Source organism: Rhinatrema bivittatum, chromosome 4, assembly GCF_901001135.1.
Source record: "Rhinatrema bivittatum chromosome 4, aRhiBiv1.1, whole genome shotgun sequence".
Taxonomy (NCBI): domain Eukaryota; kingdom Metazoa; phylum Chordata; class Amphibia; order Gymnophiona; family Rhinatrematidae; genus Rhinatrema; species Rhinatrema bivittatum.
In genome coordinates this window covers 60,243,818-60,267,673 of record NC_042618.1, presented here as the reverse complement: position 1 = coordinate 60,267,673, position 23,856 = coordinate 60,243,818, and the positions used below count along the sequence as shown (strand labels likewise).

The 23,856-nt window shown below is 42.2% G+C and overlaps 1 protein-coding gene across 2 annotated transcripts in view; it reads right to left on the bottom strand.

The window, feature by feature from the left end:
• Positions 1–23,856, bottom strand: part of RTN1 (reticulon 1) — a 357,288-nt gene that overhangs the window by 175,587 nt on the left and 157,845 nt on the right. Inside the window, exons 2-3 of one of the 2 annotated variants that reach the window (XM_029598190.1) lie at positions 18,523–19,290; positions 11,735–12,532 (exon numbers count right to left, since the gene is read on the bottom strand). The exons of the other annotated variant lie outside the window; for it this stretch is intronic. Of the exons in view, the coding sequence (XP_029454050.1) occupies positions 11,735–12,532; positions 18,523–19,290 (1,566 nt within the window). The remainder of the gene's footprint in view (positions 1–11,734; positions 12,533–18,522; positions 19,291–23,856) is intronic. 2 annotated transcript variants of the gene reach the window in all.

Below are 23,856 nucleotides of genomic sequence, written 5' to 3'. Positions count from 1 at the left end.
AGCAAAGTAAAGCCTTTGATTATTTGCGGCAAATGTTTCCACGCATAAGTGACACCAAGATAAAAGAAGGTTTTTCGTTTGCCCACAAATCCGATCTGTGATGAAGGACAGCCACTTTGATGATCTTCTGCAAGGTACAGAACGTGTTGAGTGGACAACCTTCAAGAACATCGTTTGTAAATTTCTAGGCAACTATAAGGCAGCAGACTATATCAAACAGGTTGAAAATCTGCTTCAGGCATACAAATTGATGAAGTGCAACATGTCATTGAAGATACATTTTCTTCATTCCCACTTGGACTTCTTCCCAGACAACCTTAGTGCTGTGCATGATGAACATGGTGAAAGGTTTCATCAAGACATTGTCAAAATGGAGAAATGGTATCAAGGCAAGTGGAACCCCTCCATGCTGGGTGACTATTGTTGGACTCTCATCCGCGAAGCATCGGACAGTGATTACAAATGAAAAACTGCGGCAAAACATTTTTAGTTTTATTTTCTGGTGCCAACACTGCCAATATAGCTTATGCCGCTACAGATATGTAACAATGCTTAATGTATATCACACTTTTCTGGCAAATGGTAAGTGATACAGACATAATAAATGCATATTTGTGTTCAGCTTGTTAAAATCTACTTGTTTCACCGAAGGTTATGGAGGAAACAAAATATTCCCAGAAATTTGCTTACCAGTGAAATCAGATACAGAGGTCAATACAGAGGTAGTTGACCAGTGGAGAAATTATCTGGATAAATTTAGCCAGATATTTTAGCTGAAAATTCAGCAAAACTTAGGCAGGTAAAAACACGGCTGAATGTACTTGGCATGAGTTACCCAGATAAAACTATCTTGGTAACTTTGCTGCTCACTGGGCTTTTGAATTTTGAAAAACAAACCCATCCCCCAATAAATTTAAAAAAAAAAAAAAAAGCACTGGCTATGACCCCCTCCTGCTCCCAAGGAATTAAAAAGAAGTAACTCTGGATGAGCAGCCCTCTCCCACCACCTAAAAATTAAAAAAAAAAAGCACTGACAAGAACTCCTAATTTTACCCCTTCAAACAATGTACGAGTGCAAATCTCTATCCTTGACCACTTTCTTAAAGTGTTCTCAATGCAGAGTAAGAGGGGAAGATTGGGGATGGGAGGGGATGAGGTTTTGTGCTTACAATTTTTTTTAAGCTAGGGAATGAAGGGTGGATCAGGACCTCTCAGCCAGTGCTACTTTTTTCACATTTCTTGGGCGGGGCAGAAGTAGGGAATTGGTTGCTGCTGGGCCCGCTAGATGTTTTTCCAAATTATCTGGCTAACTTTAGGATAGTAAGTTTTGGATCAGATTTAGCTGGATAACTTCGGCACTAACCAGATTAAATTAAGCTATGCCCCTGGACTGCCCTTTTTTTGTAGGGTAGATGTTAACCGGGTAATGACTTACCCAGTTAAAATCTAACTGCTCAGTGGGGCAGGAAATTCAAATCTTGGTGTTTATTCAACTAACTTCAAAAGTTAGCCAGATAAACCCTTTTGGAATAATGAACTCATGGAGGTCGATATGCGGTGGCACTTACCCAGATAAGTTTGGACTTATCCAGCTACGTGGAGATGTTTAAATATTCAGCCATATTCATCTACCATAATTATATGGATAACTATTTACCTGGATATTTATTTGTCTAAGTGGTGGGTGGGATGGGGGCTTTCTGGGGAGTGGCAACTTATCTGGCTAAATTGTGATATTCAGACTTGTCTAGCTAAGTTAGCCAGATAAGTTAGGCCTGCTGTTGAGCAGGTCTAAAGTTAGCCGGATAAACCTATTTGGCTAACTTGAAGTTATTCGGGTATATTCAGTGCCACTGAATATCCCTACTGAGTTAGCAGAATATGTTTATCTGGCTAACTTGCTCAGCTTGATGTTGGCTGAAAATGGACCTCATAGTATCTTAATTGCCTTATTGTTATATTGCATCAAAACCTTTGTAGATATGGCTGAGCGCCTTGTGTTATGCATTATTTTGGTGTTGTAATGACTGAATTATGGTTAAATGCACATTTCTTTCATGTTTTCATTTTATCATGTTCATTTTGATTGGTGTGTAAATTCTATTTGTGCCTTTTCATGCTCTATTTGCGTTGTAAAATGGAACATTTGTGAAAAATTGTCCAATCTTTTACTCTCACTTATGCATTTGGCCAGCCACAAAGTACCTCAATTTGCTATTTGTTATGTATGTTTTACTGAAACATCTGTTAGTTGTGTTCCTATTGATCAATTATACTTGGGTGCTGAACATTTTTATTTTAATTTGTTTTGCTTCAAAATGTTTCCTTTACTTCCTGCAATGTGTTTCTCTCAACCAGCTTATTGACTTTCATATGCTCCATCACTACATGAATGCTAAGATATCTCACAAGGTTACTAACCTGGACACTAACGCCTGTACTTCTTGGTAGCGATCCTTTTTTGGTCTCTGCAATGGCTGTAAAAGAATTTGCTGTACTGATAAATCCTATTGTTATTATTATTATTATGTGCATTGTTCAGTCTATGCAACTGGATACATAATAAGACCTAACATCTTTCTGCTATGTTCCAAGAATGTCACATACAGTGCCAGCTGGACATTCAAATGTTTAGTATTTATTATGCTTCATATTATTTTATGTGATTCCTCGATCTTTTATTTTCTAGAGGAATCAAAAGAGGGAATATTCAGGGTGTATGAAATGCTCAGTTATGAACTGGACCTGAAACATTTGACTTCCTGTTTTGAGATATAAAAATGGCTGAAAGAACATGTCCGAGTAAGAAAGCTGAACATTTAAAATCTGTGATACCGTGACCCTCCCCCACCCAAAACACTTGAGAACTCAATGCCTGAATAGACTTGGTAAAAGCCCCTTGATAAGAAGCTGGCAGCACATCACAGACTGTGTAAGAATCAGCCAGTGCAGTGTATCTCTCCCCTTGGATCTTCCAGTGTAGATGGTGGTGATTTTATTAAATTGTCCCCATAAAGCCAGCAGGATCTCAGTAACACTAGCGTCCTAAGTTTTTACAGGCTCATTCCTAGGATAAGGGGAAGAGGAGCCTGATTGTGATTGTTGAATTTAATTATCAAAATCTCAAGGGAAATCCAAATGGGCCTGTCCCATGGGCCCTTGCCCCCAGTTTTTTAAGCATCTAGCAACACCTTTGTCCAGAGATCAAGCAGGGTTTGTGATGTCACAGCAGTCAGCAGCATCTGGACAGACTGGATGGGCCAATTTGCCCTTATCTGCCATCAACTACTATATTACTAAGCAAATAGCTCAAATCCAGGTCCAGTGCACTGACTAATAGAACTCATTTCTCATTTGATTAGAAAGTAAAACAGATTGAACTTGTGCCAAGCAAAACTTGTGGGGGTTGCCAAGCTTCATTGACAGCTGTGTGATGGGGGCTCAGCCTGTCACTAATATTTTTCCCTAAAGTGAATTTCCCTAAAGCATTCTTTTAGGCTAGGGGTAATAGGATGAGTTAGAGATTTTGGGACAACTCCTGTGGCTTTGTCCCACCTTTTGGGGTGGGGGGAGGGAGAGGTTGGCTTTTGGGGTTTCTAATCCCTGTGAGCATGCTCAGTGGCCGGAAGGTTAGGCGCAGCTGAAGGAACCAGGGGTCCCTCCCAGGAGCTCAACAGAGTGGGAGCTGTTTTGGAGAGATTCCTCCTGAATCTCAACCATAGATAAGAGTTTGGTTCTGAAGATTTTGGGATTTCTTGATCTGAGGGAAAGGGTTACCTCCCCTGTCTCCCTGAGGATTGGAATTTGATATCCTTTTGCCCAAGCAACCAGTCAAGCGACGGTGGAAAGAGAGGAAGAGTTAAGGACTTTGGAATAGAAGAACCCAGAGTTTGAACTTGGGACAATTTGGATTTACAGTTTGAAGTTTTTGGGAAGTTTTGGAACCTACTAGAACATTTTCTTGGACTTGGGGATACATTTTTTCATTGGCTTTTTGAGTGCATATTGGAGATATACTCTAGTTATCCCACTCTCACTGGTGAGGATATTTTCAATCAGGATGAAGGTGAAAGAGCTGGAAGGGAAGTGAATAGAAGGATGGACAGAGAAACCATTTGTTTTCTATTGATCACTGGATGTATTCTGGTTCTTATTTTTGTAACCTTGACTTGGATCCTCTTCTATAAGTTACAGTAAAAACTAGTTTTTATTTGAACACCAACTATGGACTCCAGTGTTTTTATTGAGTTTTACCCTTGTCTGGACTTACTCGATGGACCCTTTTGTGACTCCTGGTTGTTTTAATTTTGGCTTCCCTGCCCTTAATTTTCAGCATCTGGCATGCCCTGGAGATCCTGGACCTAGAGTGTGAAGTTGGTCACTGAGATAGTGATCGATAGCGCCAGGGGCCCCAGAAAAGAAATCTTCCTCCCCATCCGGACTTGAAACTGGACCCCATAGCTCCTCTGGTTGAGAATAATGCACTGAAACGGGGGGATCCACTACAGCTGTTTCCAAATGTAGTGCCACTGGTGGCAATTTGCAAGGCGATGAAGACAATTCTGACATGCTTAAATACCTACTTCATCACTGCCTCCTTTTTCTCACCTTTGAAGCTCTCAGCTTCAAACTATATTGAGTAATACGTTAATCCTAGTGTCATTAGGCACTGTTAGGAGCCAGGTCCCACTTCCATACCTGCCTCAGCAGGTTGAAGAAATGTGGCATAATCGTGCTGAATTGTTCTCTAGGATGGCAGCAGAGATGTGTAAGGTTGTCTGAATATGGGCAGTATCCTTTCACAAGCACTTTTGTGAGCACAGCACACAGAAATAGAGCCGAAAACCAGTCTGTCTGCAGCCCTCAAGCACTGAAGTTGTATAGCCCTGGTTTAAAAGGAAGGGGGTATGCAACTCTGGTGCTCGAGGAATGCAAACAGGTCTGGTTTTCAGAGTAACTAAACTGCTCATAGAAAATGTATGAAAACACTGTATGTTTCATGAATATTAATTGTGGAAGTCCTGAAAATTCAGCTGCAACTGCAGCCCTTCAAGACTGGAGTTGTGCTCCTATTTTAAATTGCTCGGGCTATCTGGAATACAAAACAGGGAGTACATTTTCATTATTGCCACTAGATGGCAACATATACAGCATTAGGCAGAAAGAAAGGCCTAGCACCAAAAAAAAAAAGCAGTTCTCAGGGAAAAGAAGTCACAGGATCAGCTATCATGGAAGCCACGTAGCAGAGCTCGGCAGGTCAGGATCCAAACTGGCACAGGATCATATGACATTAGAAATAAAATTAAAGTAGCACACAGCTCAGCGCCTGCCTGGTGACTTGGAGGAGATAAATATGTGAGGGAGACCGGCTTCTGCTCTTTGGATCAGCCAGGGTAGATGCTGTGGAGGCAGCGTTCACAGCTCCTGGGGAGAAGAGAGTCTCGGCCATCGCTCCGACCAAGCAGTGACTTGCAGCAGCCAGAATGAGTTGCAAGTTTCCAGAAGGAGCTGCGATCTGCAGCCCCTGGCTAAAAACCGACGCCGTGATAGCTGGACTGGTTTGGAAAAGGGGCGTTTATAAAATGGGGAGGGAGAAATAAAACAGTAAAAGTGAAAGCTGATGATGCTGGGAGCCCAGCAGAGGCTCATCCTTAATGAGCTGGAAACCCAAAGAAGCAGAAGCAGAAGCAGACTGCCCGGCCCAAAAATCAACAGCACAGCTCAGATAATGAACCAGAACAGTTTTCAAAGGGTTAGGAGTCTAACTTTGGGAGTTAGGCTGCTAAATTGGCCCTTTAGAAAATTTACTAGGGCTGAGTGCATAAATTTAAGCTCCTAGTTTCCCTAAGTTCCTAAATCTAGAATCCTAAAAGTGGGTGCCTACAGGTGCAGAGTTAAGGTGGGGAAAACAGGAACTGAGCACTGATTTTCAGCACTAGGCACCTAGCTTGGGGTGCTAAATCTACGCAAATGAAATGCTATATCTATAGTAGAATGATGTTTTGCGGAAAAAAAGGGGCGAGGGGCGATAGAGGGCAGCCAGTCGCATTGCGGCGCTGTGGTTTCAACCGCTGCAGTGCAGCCGCACCGCACACTATCACCTCCATAGCGCCACGGGAAAATGTGTAGTTATTTCCCTTGGTGCTGCTGGCGATAATGTGAAAAACATTATCACGCGCAGCACTTCCGGGAGATAACTCCGCCCAAACCCCGCCCCTTCCCCTAATTTTAATAATACCGCACGCAATATTGGCACATCGCACAATAAATAATGACCCTATTAGCTGGCTAAATGCGGGTGCTGAGCTTTTTTTTTTTTTTTTTTTTTAATATCGACCACATTATTTCTTGATGTGGGACTATCTTAGTTTCATGAGACAAGATTCAGTCCTGGTTTCCAACTCTCATGAACGCATTCATTATTGGGATGAACATTAAAAAGGAGGACATCAATTTATTAAATTCAAAGACAATGCAGTACTGACCTCAGGCAACTAAATAAAAAATAAAGTTAGAGAGGACAGTATTCAGAAAAACGGAGAGTTAGCCAGATAACAGCAGTTGTCATGGATATTCAGCAGGACACGTCTCCCACTGAATATACTCGCCTAAAGTTATTTGGCCAACTTTAGCTGGATAACTTGTCTGCTCTTTGCTTTTCTGAATATCAACCACGCTAACTTTATTTCCCTGATCCCCCAGCACCTCACACACCCCCCCCCCCCCACCCCCAAAGTACGTCTAAATAGTTTTGGGCTAGTGTCTGATCTGCCCCAACTCCTTAAAGCAGGCCCTAGCAACCCAAGGTCGACACCTTCCCTCATGATATTAAAATCACAACCCTGAGCGCCCTCTTGCCCCCTCACCGCCACCTACAATCCTTAATCCTACCCTTCCCACCTCCTTAGATTTCCTCAAACCCCAGTCAATAGCATGGTGAAGTCATCCCTGCTCCTGGCCATTTCCAACTTGGCTCTGACAGCAGTACTGGAAGTATCTATTCATCGTGGGCACCAGCCTTGGTAACTGCTTTGAAGAATTTTGGTGTGATTGAGGGGGGTGGGGGGTGGGGGCTAGGGGACCAGAATTTTTTCCGTTTTACTATACTTAACCAACTATATTCTGAATATCGCCAGTTAAATATCAAGTTATCCAGATCTGTGAAGCCAGAAAAGCTGATCATCAGCTTAAATTAGTCAGATAACTTTGCTTAGCTGTGAAATTCCTCCAGCGCCTCCCCTGACTTAGCCATCTTTTTAGCCAGATAACTGTTTAGCTGGATAAGTCAGGGGAGGGGGAGGGGGTGGTTAAACCGGTGGGATTTTCAAAACCTCCTGTTTGTCTGGCTAAGTCCTGAACGTAGCTGAACAAATGCTTTGAAAATGGATCCCAGGGTTCATAAAGTTGAATTGAATCCAAACTATTCCTAGTTCTGCCCTAGATGGAGCAGCAGTTCAACTTAGTTTAAAAAAAAAAAAGTGTTTTCAGCTAATACAGATGCTCTCTGTACAGGTGTATAGAATTGGTGGGGGGCATTATACCTTTTCTTCTTTCCACCCCCTCCCCCCACGATTTTGTCATACTTACTGAAAACAACTTTAGGAGCCATTTACCCAGGTAAATAGGATTTATCTGGGCAAATTGTTCTGTCTGAAAACTAACCTCACTCAATCCAGTTGAAAGCACATGCAGACTTTTATCTGGACTGAGAAGAAGCATTCTCGGGGGATGGGTTGGAAAAGCAACATGTGTAGATTGTATTTTCAAATCTATGCGTGCTATTCTCCACCATCCCCAACACCCCTTGTGGCCCCCCCCTCGCATCTTTCCTTTGACAATCACCAAATTCCTATTGTCACTCATGCATGAAACCTAGGCATCATTGTTATCTATGGCAGAAAATATATCCAAATTAGTAAAAACCTCGTTTTACAGACTGAATCTCTTAAAAAGTTTAAAATCCCTTCTATTTTCAACGGTCTTTAGAACTGTACTTCAAACCATTATTCTCTCCTTATATGTTGGCCTCCCCGAAACAACTATCCGCCCACTCCAACTTATACAAAATTCCGCAGCTCGCCTTTTAACAAACAAACACATCCCCCTCATTCTTCTCAATCTTCATTGGTTGCCTATAAAACAACGTATTCAATATAAAATCCTAAATCTGGTTGTGCACCTCGTTACGTATTTACCAGCACCGGCGTCATCTAAGATCTACCAATAAATTCTCTCTCAAAGTCCTGGTAGTCAAAAAAATCGCAAGACTAGACATCACCAAAAACCAAGCCTTCTCCGTGGAAGGCCCCCTTGCTCTGGAATTCTTTACCAACAACATTAAAACTCATCACTAATCCTAAAGAATTCAGAAAAAAGCTAAAAACCTATATATGCGCCATTGCATTCAATCTCAATCACCCTGAATAATTGCTCCCCAGCATCCGTTTTACTACCGATTCTGTTCATATCATTATGTTCGTCTTAATGCTCCAAACCTATATTTTAAAGTTTTATTTTTACTTTCTGACTATAGTTTCTACCCATATTGTTTAATTTTATTTTATTGTCGTCCACATTTAAAGTCTGTTTTATCATTTTATCTGTCATGATTTATTTATGTATGTTTTTATGTAAACTGCCTAGACCATTACCCATGTATAAGCAGTATACAAAATTTTTTAAATAAATAAATAAATAAGATGTGACTTCCACGGCTCTTTTGTATCCAGGTACAGTTCTGAAAGGGGAAAGCACATGCATAAGCTTCCTCTTTGCAGATTAGATACAAGGTCCATGGGGACTCTGAACTCTGGCGGAGAGTTAGAGAGTCGCCCTCTCATGAATGTTTTTTCTTATGCATTTTTCTTACGTATTTCGCGCTTTGTCCTTCTTTGCAGTTGCAAAGCTTCATCCTTTCTAGAAAGAAAACTAAAGAGCAGTTCATTCTCCAGCTAACACACAGTGACCAATATCAATAAATAATATAAACAACAGAGTGCATTAGGAAAAGATATAAGTAAATCACATATCAAAATAATGGCTAAAACCAATCAATCAGGGAGCAACAAAGTTCGGGCACTTAAAAAAATTAAGCTACGAAGTTTATAAAATATGGCCCTGCATATTTTGAGTTGGCACATTGGGGTTGGACACCGCCCCAGCAGGCTTTCAAATTAGCTGACAAACTTTTCTAGGGACTGGGACAGCAAGTCCAGCAATTCATATTCACAGTGATATGTACCCTGTGGAGCTCTGATGTCATTCCCAATGACATTAATCATTTGTGCTAGAACAATAACACAAGGGGTATGAAAGGGGGTAGATACGGGAGTAACATAAGGAAATATTTCTTCACAGAAAGGATGGTGAATGTATGGAACATTCTACCAGGTGGAGGTGAAAGCAACAAAAAAAAGCAAAACAGTATCAGAGTTCAATAAAGCCTAGGACAAGCACAGAGGATGCTTACTAGAGGAGGAGTGATGTTAAAGCGGGATCATAAGAAGGGGTAACTGTATTCTAAGAGGAAAGAGAATTAGGCAAACTAAGAGACTAATGTACTAAGCCATAGTAAAATTATCCACTAAAGTGCATTAACTGCCATAAAACACTGGGTTTGATGCCCCATGTACTAAAGGACAATAAATTTGGCATATTAGGTCATGTAACACATCTGTGTTACCAAACTGGTAACACAAGGCCCAGTGTGGACTGCAGTGTTCTCTTCACCTTCTCCCTCAACTGTCAGAGAAAGGACTCCCCACCCCAGGCCAATCCCCCCCACTAGCCTCAGAATAAAAAATTGCCTCCACCAAAGTAGAGACAAGGCTCTCCCCAATCCTGAGCTGGCACCTTTCTCCCTGAGCATAACAACAGCCCCTCCCACCCCAGGCTGAGCTCCACAACCTTTGGGACCCTTGATGAAAAAGGTCTTTATTAAGGTCCCCATCCTGAGCTGAAGACACCCGCCCTAGCTCCCCTCATTTGCCCCTAGAAGGACTTCCTTACCCATCCAATGGCATCCAATAAGTGACAGAGCAAGAGAGAGAAGCCCTCCCTCCAGCCCCTGCCATTATAAATGGTGCTGAACAACCTCACACCAGGGAGTGAGAAGACCACATTTTTACTCATGTTGGGTCAGCCCAAAGAGTTTTGCTTTTGCTTGTGTCGGGAAGGGACTTCTGATTGTGGAGAGAGGCGGAGGGGGATCTCAACATAGCAGTCCACCTCAGGCCTTGTTAGGCCTGGCAGCTAATGCATAAACTTTACTCTTCAGAGAGGTGATGCAGCTCACTAATATTTGTATCGTCTAGTCTGCATTAACTTTACATGGATTTAATAAGCTATGACAGAGTGACATGGCTGTTTCCCCCCCCTTTAAACCTGTGCTGGTCCAGCATGGAGCTTGGTTCACCTTAAATCCTACAGAGGAAGAGAGCTCTGTGGGTGGGACTCTGCTGGGGCAGAGAGAATCCTGAGGGAGAGACCGGCTGGGGCGTATAAAAGGATAAGCCCAGCTGTGTTCAGAAAGCCCCTAAGCTAGAAAGGCAGCTCCTGTAAAGCACTCTGTCCAAACCAGAAGGGAGTGACCATAAGCAAGGCAGTTACATCCCCTGTGTGGGTCAGTGAATACTGTTAAGTTAGGCAGTCCACTGTTAAAGAGTTATTTGCTGAAAAAAAGTGTAAGTTTGCATTTTAAGACTGGAGTCAGTCAACCCTTCCCTTCACATGGATTTTCTTGGTAACAGAAAGCCCATGTAGGAAGGGAGGGCAGGGCTGATGCAGATCCTGTGAGTATGCACCTACTCACAGGCCCCCACTGACTTTTCTTCCTATTGCTGTTGCTGCAGGTGCCACCTGAAGGCATGAGGAAAGGGTAGGATCTGGGCATGGACCCTGCCTCCCCATAAGAGGTTGCCTCTAAATATAGTGCCTATGGGTAATGAAATTTCAATATGGCCCTGATTACTTACACCACTGATCACACCACCACCTGATCACTGTTATTATACTTCCAATTAAGGACCCGCTGTTCATTTAAAAAGGATTTTCCTTCTAGGAATTCACCGAAAAGATTAAAATGAAAATAATGAAATCCTATTTAAAGCAAAAATTAATGGATGCAAATATAGTTCAAGAGCCTTTTCAAAAGTATTAAACAGATTAGAGGGTTTACAAATAGAGAGGAATATTCACAAGCCAAGGAAGAAATGAAATAAAAGGAAGGTATGAAGTAATGGAAATATCATATTACTTTCTATTATGAATAAGTGGTTCTTTTGGGTTACTATACTAATCTTTCATGAAGGAAAAGAAGTCACATTTTGAATATGACCCCCTTGGGCTCTGAGGAGGGGGAGCTTGTAGACTCCTAGGAGCCACAATGGCTTCTGTAATGTGTATGAAGAGGTGCAGAGAGCTGGGAGGCCAGCTCTGATATGTTCTCCATGGCTACAAAGAAAAAGATAGAGGTTTTACTGTACTGCAGTCCCTCGCACTCCTTCCTACAGGGTAACCAAGCTTATGCTTTAATAACTTTTCTTAAATCTGCGTTATTGGATGGATAAAGAGCTACGAGATCACTCTGAATTCTGTGTATAATTTTACATTATAATTAAGCAAAATACTATGCAAATGTGAAAACACCAATAAATTATGTTGTTTCCCCATACCATACTTTTAGATCCTGTTAAAAAAACTTTGATAGGAAACAAATAAAAATGTTTGAATTTACCTTTTTTCTTATTTAAAAATGGTAGTGAAGGTGAAGTGATAGGACTTTTTCTTCCAAAGTCCTTTGCATTCTGTATGTTTTGGTTACAAGCAGTTGTGTCTACTGGTTTCTTCTGAGTTCCTGTTCTCTTTAGCTCTTTAGTATTGGCTTCTAGCAGGGGTGCAACTTTTAGTTCTGGTACAGCAAAAGAGCATTTCAGGTATGCAGCTGACTCTGCAAGATTCTCTTTGTTCAACTTGCTTTCCATTGCTTTGCTCACTTCAAATTCTGAGGCATTGAGGTTCTCGCTCCTGGAACCATTCTCTTCCTGTATTATGTCCATAATAATTGGTTTCATCAGGGGAGAATCCTGCTCTCTCTTTGGGCTTTCTTCTGAGGCCGAAGAACCATCACAAGACTCAATGATGAGTTCACTGTCCAGTTCAGCTTCTCGTTCTTCCCTTAAGATGCTGTACTGTATAGAGGGGGAAGCAGGGGAGGGAGGAGGTCCTCCAATATGACTAAAGGTCATGTAGGTGGAGTGCATCGCCTCTTCTGCAGCAAACTGATCTTCTGAAACGAGCTCTATCTCGGAATCACCAGAATCGGCACTGCTGCCTTCGTTATCTAAGGCCGAGGGCAGCGATGGAAGCCTGGGTGCACTTCTCAGCTCCTGTTTCTCTGGATAAATGCCTGGTGATTGCTGGTCCTCAGAGGTTTCAAAAGAAAATCCTTTTCCTCCTTCCTTTGCTTTAATGGCACTGAGAAGTTCATCTTCAGAGATACTGTATTTGTTTTGATTTTCTGAACCAGATGGTTCTGTCATCCCACATGAAGGCAGACAAAAAGAGAGAGAGAGAGAGTGAAAACATGTTTTTAAAAGAAAATGAGATTCCTTAAAAAACAAACATACTACATCATTAACATAGAGGTGAATGTGTTTTACAAATAAATCCTAACCCCACCAGTATGCGTATATATGGGAGGAGCTATCAAAAATTGTAAACATTATTTTCTCTTCAGGAATTAAGAGAACTGACTCAGATTTTGTTTAACCATCAACTGAGAGATCCAAAAGAAATGTTGCTAGCACTGCCAAGTCAATATATACCTTATACAACTTGAGCATTTAAATCTAACATCTGGACTTTGGTTCTGTTTGAGCACCTAAACTTGACTAAGGGGCCTATGCATTCACCTTAAAGGCCTTGAGTGAACACTAAAAATATCGAGCTATGCAGGAAAACCTTATCTTGCACATTGAGAAGGTTTGGAAGGGTGTTTGCATAAGCATGCTGAAGTTTGTTATTCCACACATGCAAATGAAGGAACATCATCTGTAAATGCGGGTTTAGCCTGTGCCTGGTAAATAAGATGGTATTCTCACCATCCATGTTGTTTACTGTGTGTTCGCTAACTGAATGCTATTTAATACCTATCTTGGACTGGTTAAGACCTACTAACATGAGCCATTTCTTATCAAGGTGAAATTAATAGTGTGATCTCACCAAATTAAGCATGCTCTTGAAAGGGCTCAGCTAACTGGAAATAAAGGGCCTTAAAAATCAATGCCATGGACAGAAGATGATCCTGTGCAATGTACCCCGAGGCCCAAGGGGATGAATAAATTTAATCACACTTTGACCAAACAAAGCACAGCTAACATATACTTTTTCAGGGAATTCTTACACACATTCACGCATCAAGTATGCCTTCTCAAACAAAACAGCACAAAAACTCTTCAAATATTGCTTCACACCTAACAGTTTACAAGCCACAGTTTCATAATGGGATGGAAATGGACAAGCTCTAAGGTACTGGCTTGATTCTCAGGATCATTGCTGTCCTTACTGTACAGTTACACTGGCCAAGAACAACATTTATTGTGGGGGACCTATCCCAGCTTGGGGTATCTTTCCAGGGGACTTCCCCAAGAGGCAAGTGGTTAGCCAGTGGGCTCAATGTGTATATAGAAAGCCTTCACAAGGTACCAGGAAACAGAGGAGACATGGAGGAGAGGGAGAGAATAATGGAGAGAAAGCAGAGACAGAGGAGAAACACTTAAGTACTTAAAAAATAAATCCACCTTTCTTTATACAAGGCAAATGTATTTCCAAGCAATAGGTTTATTTATTTATTTATATAGCATTTATGAATCGCTATTCCACCAGCCATAACAATTTACAAGTAGTGCTGAAATTAATTCATTCAGAACAATAGAAAACACAAAACAAAAATAAAAAATCAAGTAACCATTTTGTACATAAAAATCACTAATATCACTAGAGAACACAAGTCTTTGTTATTGTGGCCAACCTTATTGCTATGTTTGTTTAATGATTGTGCTATTCTGTGATGGATAATAGTTTGAATTTGAAACACATTAAAATAACAGACGTGTTTTGTCTGATCAATCATGTTTTCTTAAAATGCTACTCATGTTACAGATTCTGCCAGGGGTATGTAAACTTATGAACACAACTGTATGTTCTTTGACATCCCTCTTGGAAGTTACTTACTAACACAGAAGACAGATGGTTCTAAACATGTTCTCATGGAGCATTCTGTTCTAATTTTACTTGCTTTCTTGGGAATGAACTAGCTGTCCCATTTCTTCCCTCTGCACTAACAAGCAACCCCCAGGTTTAGTTCTATATCTCATACTTTGCAAGTCAGCAATAGGAGTCAAGAGAAAAAGAGAAATGAGTGTTCTCAGTTTAGCATGATCATGCTATTTAGGCCTGGATTTTCTAAGGTCGTAGACCTTAGAAAATCCGGCGGTAACGGGGGGCGGCGTGGCGAAGCGGGGGGCGGGCCTACCGGCTTTCGCACCCAATAGCACTATCGTAAAAGGTGGTGCTATTGGGCGTGAAACTGTGGGCGAAAAAGAGTCCTTACCTTTTCGCCGTCAGTGGTGTCTTCGCGGCGTCCGCCCCAGTGCCGCCCCAATTTAGCTATCACACGTGAAAAGTCCCTTTTCACGTGCAATCTGCATAGAAAATGACCCCCTTAGCTTCCCCTCAGTAAATAAGGTCACATTACTTAGCCAATGCATTTTTAATGAGCATGTTAAATTTTTTTTGCAAATCCATGCCAAAAAACGTTTGTGCAAGTTTTATTATATAGGCCTCTTAAGTGACCTATTCTATAGACAGTTGCAATCAAGCATGCAATTACAGATCACTTTCCTAATTTGTGAGACTATATTCAAAATCAGCTCTGGCTGTGTACTACAGTTCAGTGAGTCACTGTGCCCCTTCTTGTGTGCAAGCCATGACCTCTTGCCATCAATGATCTGTGGAGGTGGAAGCTCGCCTGTCTGGCTTTTCAGTTACCAGGTGTCAGAGCATGGAAACAATGTAAATCTTGTTAAGTTAAAATCACAGGTGATATGCCCTCATTTATTTATTTATTTATTTATTTATTTAAATTTCTTATATACCGGCATTCGCGATGGGAGTCGCATCATGCCGGTTTACAAATAACAAGGTGTGACAAAAGAATAAATACTTAATAACTTAATAAATACTTAATAACATTTTGCTTATAACATCTGATTAGCATTTACTAAAAGCAACTGGGGCAATTGATTTTTATTAATTTATTTATTTTTATTAAATAAGAAATACAGTGCTCAAAGCAAGCTACAATTCTGATTTTGTAATCCCTCCATACTAACCTCAAGAAAGAGATTTTTGAGCCTTTGACACTAGCAAGTAAAACATTTTAAACAAACTGGAGAAAATTCTTTTTCACTCAACACACAATTAAGCTCTGGAATTCATTGCCAGAGGATGTGATTAAGGCAGCTAGTGTAGCTGGGTTTAAAAAAGGTTTGGATAAGTTCCTAGAGGAGAAGTCCATAAACTGCTATTAATCAATAGGGAATAGCCACTGCTTGTTGCCAGCATTAGTAACAAGGGATCTATTTAATGTTTGGGCACTTGTCAGGTACTTATGACTTGGATTGGCCACTGTTGGAGATGGGATACTGAGCTTGATGGACCCTTGGTCTGACCCAGTATGGCATATCTTATGTTCTTATGTCTTTAAGTAGCATCCTGGAAACATCAGGATGTACAGTCCAGTCCAGTGTCCCCAGTAGGTTTTATCTAGACCTTCTCCAAATGCATTAAAATAATGCGACTGAGTTTTTTTCTAAATCAGTCACATTATTTTATTTGTATTAGATTCGATATGTATTAACTGCTTTGCATGCATTTGTTAATTTTGGGCATGCAAACAGCTAATTTTAATAGGGAGTTGAATTTAAAAAAAATACGCAGTATTGCTGCGATATGGTTGTATCACGCGATCAACAGCATTTTTTGCACAATAAATACTGTTTAATGCGCATTACAGTCTTACTGCAGCTTAGCAAATGTACCCCTAATTTAGCTGAACTGTTGCGGTCCTGCCCCTCCTTACCTTCACGCGGCCAGTCGGACCGCGGGTGCTGCAGTCTTCGCGGCGGCACGCCGCCGTTGCCAAGCTCCTTTCCAGCCTCTGCCGGTCCTGCGCGGCAGGGTTGGGCTGCCGGGAACTCTCCCGTGCGGCTGGGACCTCCGCTGCCCCGCCGGCTCTTCCCCGACGCTCTGCAAGCCTTCCCGGGGTCTTCAGCCGAGAGTGAGGCAGTCCCTGCCAGTGACTGTGTCAGCCTGGATCCTTGGCCGGCAGGGAGGCCGTGCCTGCAGTCTCCTACAGCCCTCTCTGTTTCCTGCAGCCAGCCTGGAGTTATCTCGTCCCGTGGCTGGAGGCCACCTCTGTTCTGCTGCCTGCCTGGCTTCCTCAGGCCTTCCACGTGGCTGAGGACGCCACCAGCTTCCAGCTCTCTCTCATCCAGTTTCCTAAGGCGCGGGTGTGCACCTCTCTCCTCCTCTTCAAGGGCCAGCCAGATGTGGCCCCCTGCTGACCCCTCCCTGGGCGTTGTCCTCTTCAGCCCTACAAAAGGGCTCAGCGTCCATTCCGGCTTTGCCTTCGCAAGGAGTTGGTCACTCCTGGGATCCTGCTGTCCTTCGCTCCAGGAGTCGTTCTTGTTCCAGCACTTCTTCAAGGTCCTGTGTTTCCTGTTCTTTGTTGGAGCTCCTCATCTTGTCTTTTTGTCTACGTTCCAGTTCTGATGTTCACCTGCTGTTCCAGATGTCCGTGTGCCAGCCCTAAGGTCTGTCTCCTGATCCAGTACCTGTGTTCCAGTCCAGATGTTTGTTCCTGATATCCGTGATCCAACCTGATGTTGCTTCTCCTGATCCTGAAGTCCATGAGTCTGTCTTGCTCTTCTGAATCCCTGGTTCCTCGTTCCTGAGTCTTCTGTACGCTTGGTACCTCGCGGCAAGCCATGTCATGGTCTGCGACCAGCCCCACGGGCGGGCTGAGTAGGGCGCTTCATGATGCAAGCCTTGTACCTTGTTCCTGAGTCTTCTGATAGCCTAGTACCTCGTTCCTGAGTCTTCGTCTATGCCTGAGTCTTCGTCTGTGCATCCCATAACCTCGTTCCTGAGTCTTCGCCTGTGCCTGAGTCTACGTCTGTGTATCCAAGTACCTCGTCCCTGAGTCTCGTCTGAATCTCCATGTTCCGGTCTCCGCTGCCCTGGCCTCCATCCGGCCTGCTGCTTCTTGCCATACCCTGCGGCAGGTCCGAAAAGGCTTGGAATGGTCTGAGGACTGTTCATAAGACCATCATTGTGTTGTTGGTCTTCCGAAGCGTGCAGGTCCGGAGGAGGGTCAGTATCTCCAGTCTTCAGTCCAGCCTCGCTCCTGTCCAGCCCATGCTCGGGCATGCCTCGCCTACCACGGCACCTCTCCGGAGTTCCTCTGGGGTCGAGCCGTGGCCCAAGAACACACATCTCTTGGTAAGTGGGACCGCTCTCCTAGCACTCCACAACATGAACAACATCAAATATTGCTTTTATCTGGTTTACTTAGCCGGCTAAAGTTGCTCTGCCCTATAACACCCCAGACTACGCTTGACTTGTCAAGTTAAATAGTTAGCTGGCTAGCTATTTACCTGGATAAGTCAGGGGCAGTGAAACCAGGAGAATTTTTAAAACCTGCAGTTTTGCTAAGTCTGGAACTTTGCCAGACCAACTATTTAAATATGGACCTCAGTTGATTTCTCTCTCTCTCTCTCTCACTGGGCACCCTTCCATCTATGTACATGTCTGCTCTGTACTAAAACTGCCCTGATATATTTCCTCTCACTTTAAGATTTTCCACTTGTTACAGCCAGAATGAAATTATTATAGTTTTGTCTACACTTCAACAGCACTCTGTAAACGTACTGACATTTTTTGGTATTTTAATAACTATCAGTGAAAGATACAACTTGATAATATTTGGTAGCCTACAACTAATGACGAAAAAGAGAAAACTAAAAGTTCAGTCTTTCAAAAAGCACATCCAATTATACTAAAATATAAATCAGAAGTGCACAATCCTGTCCTCAAACAGGCCTGATTTCAGGATATCCACAATGAATATTCATCCGGCATATGCTTGGTACCCAGAAAATCAGACCTGTTTGATGCACCTGTGATATAAAGTATAGAGCACAAATATTAAAAATAACCACATTTCCTGAACCCAGAAAGCTACTTTTGCAAACCTTTTTTTCACATTTTACAATATTCAACAAGCAACAGGTACTGTCAGAATGATGTGGACAACATCCCTTTTATGTGCCTATGGCATTAATTCCTTACAGATTGTGGCATGGATTATATGACTTGTGAAATACTGCAAGTGGGGCAAAAGAAACAATTTAGAATTTAGGTAGGGAGAATACATCAAGATATTATAGTTAACAATTGTACCTGTGTCAGTTGATGGAGGTGTCAAAGATCCTGGGCTGTCATCCTCTGGCTCTGAAACTGTAACTGTTGGAACTATATCAGGGCCTGGTTTTAAGCTTAATCCTTGGGTACTCAGAGAATTCTCTTGGAAATAAGGTTCGTTTGTGGTTTCTGTCTCAGTGAGATGAATCTTGACTGGTGCTTCTTGGCTCTCTTTCATTGCTGAAGTGGTGTACAATCCTGCTTCATTAAATGGTTCTTCTAGGTAGGGTACAGAAGTTAGACGTTCAGAAAATTGGTGATCCTTGACCTCTTCTGTTTTAGAAAGATTTTTGAAATTTGTTAGTTCTGGGTACTTATCAACAAAACTTGTTCTCTTATCTTCTAAGCTAATGCCTGATGTATCTTGATATTTTATTTCTTCAGACCTGCTTATGTCCATGTATTTATATGCTTCCACTTTATCTTGTTCTGAAGGGTAGGCTAAGATTTTATTCACATCAGTGGACTCTGCAGGGGTCATCTCTATTCCGGAATCTGAACTAAACAAACCATGAGACTCAAATATTGGGACATCTTGTGGAGAACACACTGCTATATTGAATTCTTCCATATTGCCTAAGCAAATGACATTGTTAGTTTCTTCCTTCAGAATTCCTGTGAAGTACGTAGAATCTTGTTGAGACGAATAATTGTCGCCTGAAATCAGTGAGGTGTAGAAGGCTCCTTCTCTTCCCACTGGCATTCTGGCAGAATCATGATCGGTGATACGTGAGGCATCTGCATAATCTAAAAACGCACAAGGACACACAAAAAGGAGGTAAGCGATGTGCTTCAATTTTTAGTACATGCACAAGAAACTGGAGATTACTTTGGTAAGAGAAGCTGAATAAGTTAAGTTGCTAATCAGTCTTTGTCAATGACACTGACAGAATGCAGGTTTGATGGATATAATTGTTAAAGGAAAGCTTTTTATGTCAAGAAAGTAAATGGGATTTTTTTTTTTTTTACAGATAATGTAAGTGGATTTTTATAATATATAATGTATTGCTCATCATAATCTTTACTTCCTAAGGAGTTTTTTTCTTAGACATAAAATAGCAGAAATGTAAAAATGAACAAAGGCAGTCTGAGCTGGTTATTATTTTTTTAATTTTTGAGATGCATTTGGCCATGTAGCTGCATCGAAATATCCTAAACGGTAAATTATGTTAAGAAAAAGTTTAATTGTTACATTAACATATTTGGAAGGAGATGCAAAAAGGAATATTGCTTCTTTCCAAAACACAGGCAAAAAAAGCTGGAGCTTTTAATAATATTGAGATTCTAAGATTAATTAACAAAGTGGCATAAATAATGTTTTCATAGTTTATAAACCATAAAGAACTCAACATTTTAAGCTAGCAAGAGATAGTTTTAGTTGTAACCACTCAGGCTAAATTAAAACGAGCTGGTGTGCGCCCACACACGCGCGATTTGGCACAGGAGCAGAGGTATGCTGGAATTTTAAATCATGTGTGTACTTGCGCACATATGACTTAAAATATGCCTACCATACTAAGTATGCTCCTAATTTTGAGAGGATACTCGAGCAAACCTACTTTGCTTATCTTCCATAGGACTTTCCCGGCTTTAATGCGTGTATGTAAGTGGATTTTAAAACACTCACGCAAGGGACATTCCCAGTTTTTACAATTAGTTTGCCAGTTTACCCAGTCAATCTCAAGATTATCCTGCACGCCCCCTAGCTGACCCGGACCCCTTACTCTGATGTGTAAACCCTAAAACATGAGATCTGAAGGTTTGCCCTTCATCAATAGCAACAGTAAAATTGTGTGGCTAACAAGCCACCACGCACTGCAGCCTCCAGTTTTAAAATATGGAGTTACACACATAATAGTTAGACCCGCTCCGGAATGCCCATGACCCGCCCCTTTTCCACCCCGTTATTTTGTTGCTCATGCACGTGCATAAATATATGCACATAAATCATGGCTTTTAAAATCTGCATTGCTCACGTGCAACCTACATTAGGAAATTTAGCACGAGCAACATTTTAAAATCATCCCCACTGTGAATAAATATTTTCACAATTAGCAACAATTACAACAGAACAGTAATGGTCAACTCCAGTTCCTGGGTGCAACAAACAAATCCACTTTCATGATAATCAAGCTATGCAAATTAACATGGCTCTTGAATGTATTGTATATCTACTGAATGCTCATTGTGAAAATCCTGAAAGCCAGATCTGTTTGTCTGCTTGAGGACTGGGGTTTGCCATCTCTGAGATATAAGGAAGAGAAAGCAGAAATGTAAATTAGTTCCAACAATTTAGAGAATTATCTTAGTAAAGAAAGAGCTAGTAGACCAAAGCAAAAACATTAAACACAAGCATGAAACCATACAAAATTAGCCACAGTAAGAGGATATGTATTCCTTTTAAAAAATGTTTAAGGCTGACTTGGTGGCTCAGTAGTGCTGTGTATTGCTACTCGGAGAACCTGGGTTCAATTCAATGCTCTATGCTGCCCAGATGTTGTGCGCCCGACCCACGGAGGTCCGCGGGCCGGTCCCCTACCTACCCCGGGACGTTTCATGGCAGCTGCAGCGTTGCTGATGCCTAGTCAGGCCAGCAAGCTTCTTCGTGGCGTTCCCTCGGAGAGGGAGACGCCGCTGACGTCTGGGCTGGCCACGCCCCCTAGGCATGCGCAGGGGCTCTGCTATTTAAAGGGACCAGCATGGGAAAACTCTGCTCTGACTCGGGATGTGATGTCAGATGCTGCCAGTACTTAAACTGGCTTGACAAGCCTATCCTTGCCTTGCAACAAGGTTCAGTCTTGTTTAGAGTTGCTAGTTGCTGTTCCTGACTTCGGCTTTCATCCACTGGTTTCTGACTCCGGCTTTCGTCCACAGTCTTCTGACTTCGGCTTTTGTCCACTGGTTCCTGACTTCGGCTTTCGTCCAGGAGATCTCACCTAAGTCCAAGCGGCTCGGGTCCTCATGAGCTCCTCTCGGGGGGACTGCGGGCTTCCAGTGGTGAAGTTCCAGTTGGCTTCCTGGCTCCAGCTCTACTTCTCTAGCCTCTGGAAACCGACCCGCAGGAGACTGCTTGTAAGTCCAAGCAGCCCGGGTCCTCACGGGCTTCTCCTGGGAGGACCTCGGGTCTCCAGTGGTGAAGATCCTCCTAGTCTCCTGCCTGTGCCGCCTCCTGGCTTCGACACCCACTGTGTACCTTCCACAGTGCGTCATCATCTGTCCTAGTCGGCACAAGGGTCCATGAACTCAACACCAGACCAGGGATTTTGTGGAGGCAGTGTTCAAAGTTCTTGGGGAAGAGGAAGTCCTAGTCATCGAACAATGGATTTAGGGGAAGATTTTCAAAAGACTCGCCCTGGGGCTTTATGCGCGTCGCCAGGCCTTTATAAAATAGGCCCGGCATGCGTAAACACCCCCCCCCCCCATGCGTGTAAATCCTCTGAAAATCCGGCCCTTAGTGTCCATGGTTTTAAGGTTGTGTAAGGATTCCTGGTGTGTGGCCCCTGGCTGAGGATTGCCGCTGTGATGACTGGACTGAGTTGGGAAGTGAGATATAAAAAAAGTAAAAAAAATATCCCTGCGTAATTGCAAATGGAAGTACAAGATGCCAGATCCCACCACTCATTCTGGTTGAGCTAGAAGTCCAAAGGAACAGGAAGAAATTGATAGGTTAAAATAAAGTTTTATATTCCTATTTATTATGAGGTCCATATTAAGTATGCCGGTGAATGGCAAAGTTATTCAGCTAAAGTTAGCCAGATAACTTGACCTGTATATTCAGCAGTATAAATGTCTTGCTGAATATGCTCACCTAAAGTTATCTGGCTACATGTCCCAGTTAAGTTCAAAAGTTATCCAGTCTTCTATGGCTGAATAACTTGCCACTTAACTGTAATAAAGTGAAAACCAGCTAAATTAGCTGGCTAATTTAAGCCCATCACGGAAACCCCCAGGATGCTGCCAGAATGCCTCTTCTTTATCTAACTATGTTTTAGCTGGTTAATGACTTAGCCACAGCTGCGATAAGGGTTATAGGGTCAGAATTGGGGGAGACCTTTATCAAAGTGATTGTTGATGCCTCTCACCCAGGAAAATCTGCTCTCAAACTTCAAGGAAGCGATGGTATATCTCATCCTTAAAAAATCCAACACAAGCCCTCATGAACTTGCTAAATATAGACCAATTTCATCTCTGTCAATGCTATCAAAGGTGATCAAAAAAGCAGAGTGTGAGCAGTTACAGGCTTTCTTAACTGATAACATTTTACACGAAGCTCAGTTTGGATTTCATCCTCTACACAATATGGAGACCGTACTTCTTAGTAGCGTGGATATAGTTAGGGAGGGGTTTGACCATGGACTGAAGTACTTTCTAGTTTTAATTGATTTATCTGCCACTTTTGACACTGAAAATCACGGTATTCTTTTGGGTCGACTCTACTCTCTGAGCATTAGTTCCACTGTGCTATGCTGGTTCACATCTTTTTTGAGGGATCAAGTATATAGAGTTTATAGTGGTTACTCTACCTCTCCTGCAATTCCTCTGTTGACAGGGGTTCCCCAGGGTTCCTCACTCTCTCCTATACTATTTAATATTTACTTTCTTCCCCCCTGTCTCATTCTTTCCCAACTAGATGTCACCTTTAAATTGTATGCTGATGATATGCAATTTTTCTTCCCCATCTCATCCACTTTTCAGGGGCACTTAAATTCTCTCTTTGCTTCTCAAAGATCAGTGAGTGGCTATAAAGTATCAGTCTTGTTTTAAATCTCAAGAAAACCAAAATATTATTTCTCTCCCGTACTGAACCTGGCTCTGCTCCCACACACTGGACCTATAAAGATACAAATATCCCTATAAAGGCTGAAGTGTGAGATTTAGTTATGTTGTTAGACTCTACATTCTCCTTGTGCCCACAAGTTCAGTCTCTAATTCACAACTGTTTCTACAAATTCCAAATGTTCTGTACCATTAAGCCTTTTTAAAACATTTTCAACTTTACCCTTGTTACAAAATCCTTGCTTCTATCATCTTTGGACTACTATAACTCTCTGTATTTAAGACTCCCATAGTCAATTCTGAAAGCCCTACAGGCTATACAAAACTCTGTGGCCCGGTTGGTCTCTTGAACTCCTTTATATGATCACATCATCTCTGTCTTAGCAAGACTCCATTGGCTACCCATAAACTGGCCTATAAAGTTCAAGTTCCTAACACTAATATTCAAAACCCTCAAGGGCTTAGCTTCTGGAGGTTTTCTAAAACCTGTGGTCTACTGTCCAACTTGTCCCTTGCATTCAGCAATGAGGGGTCTGC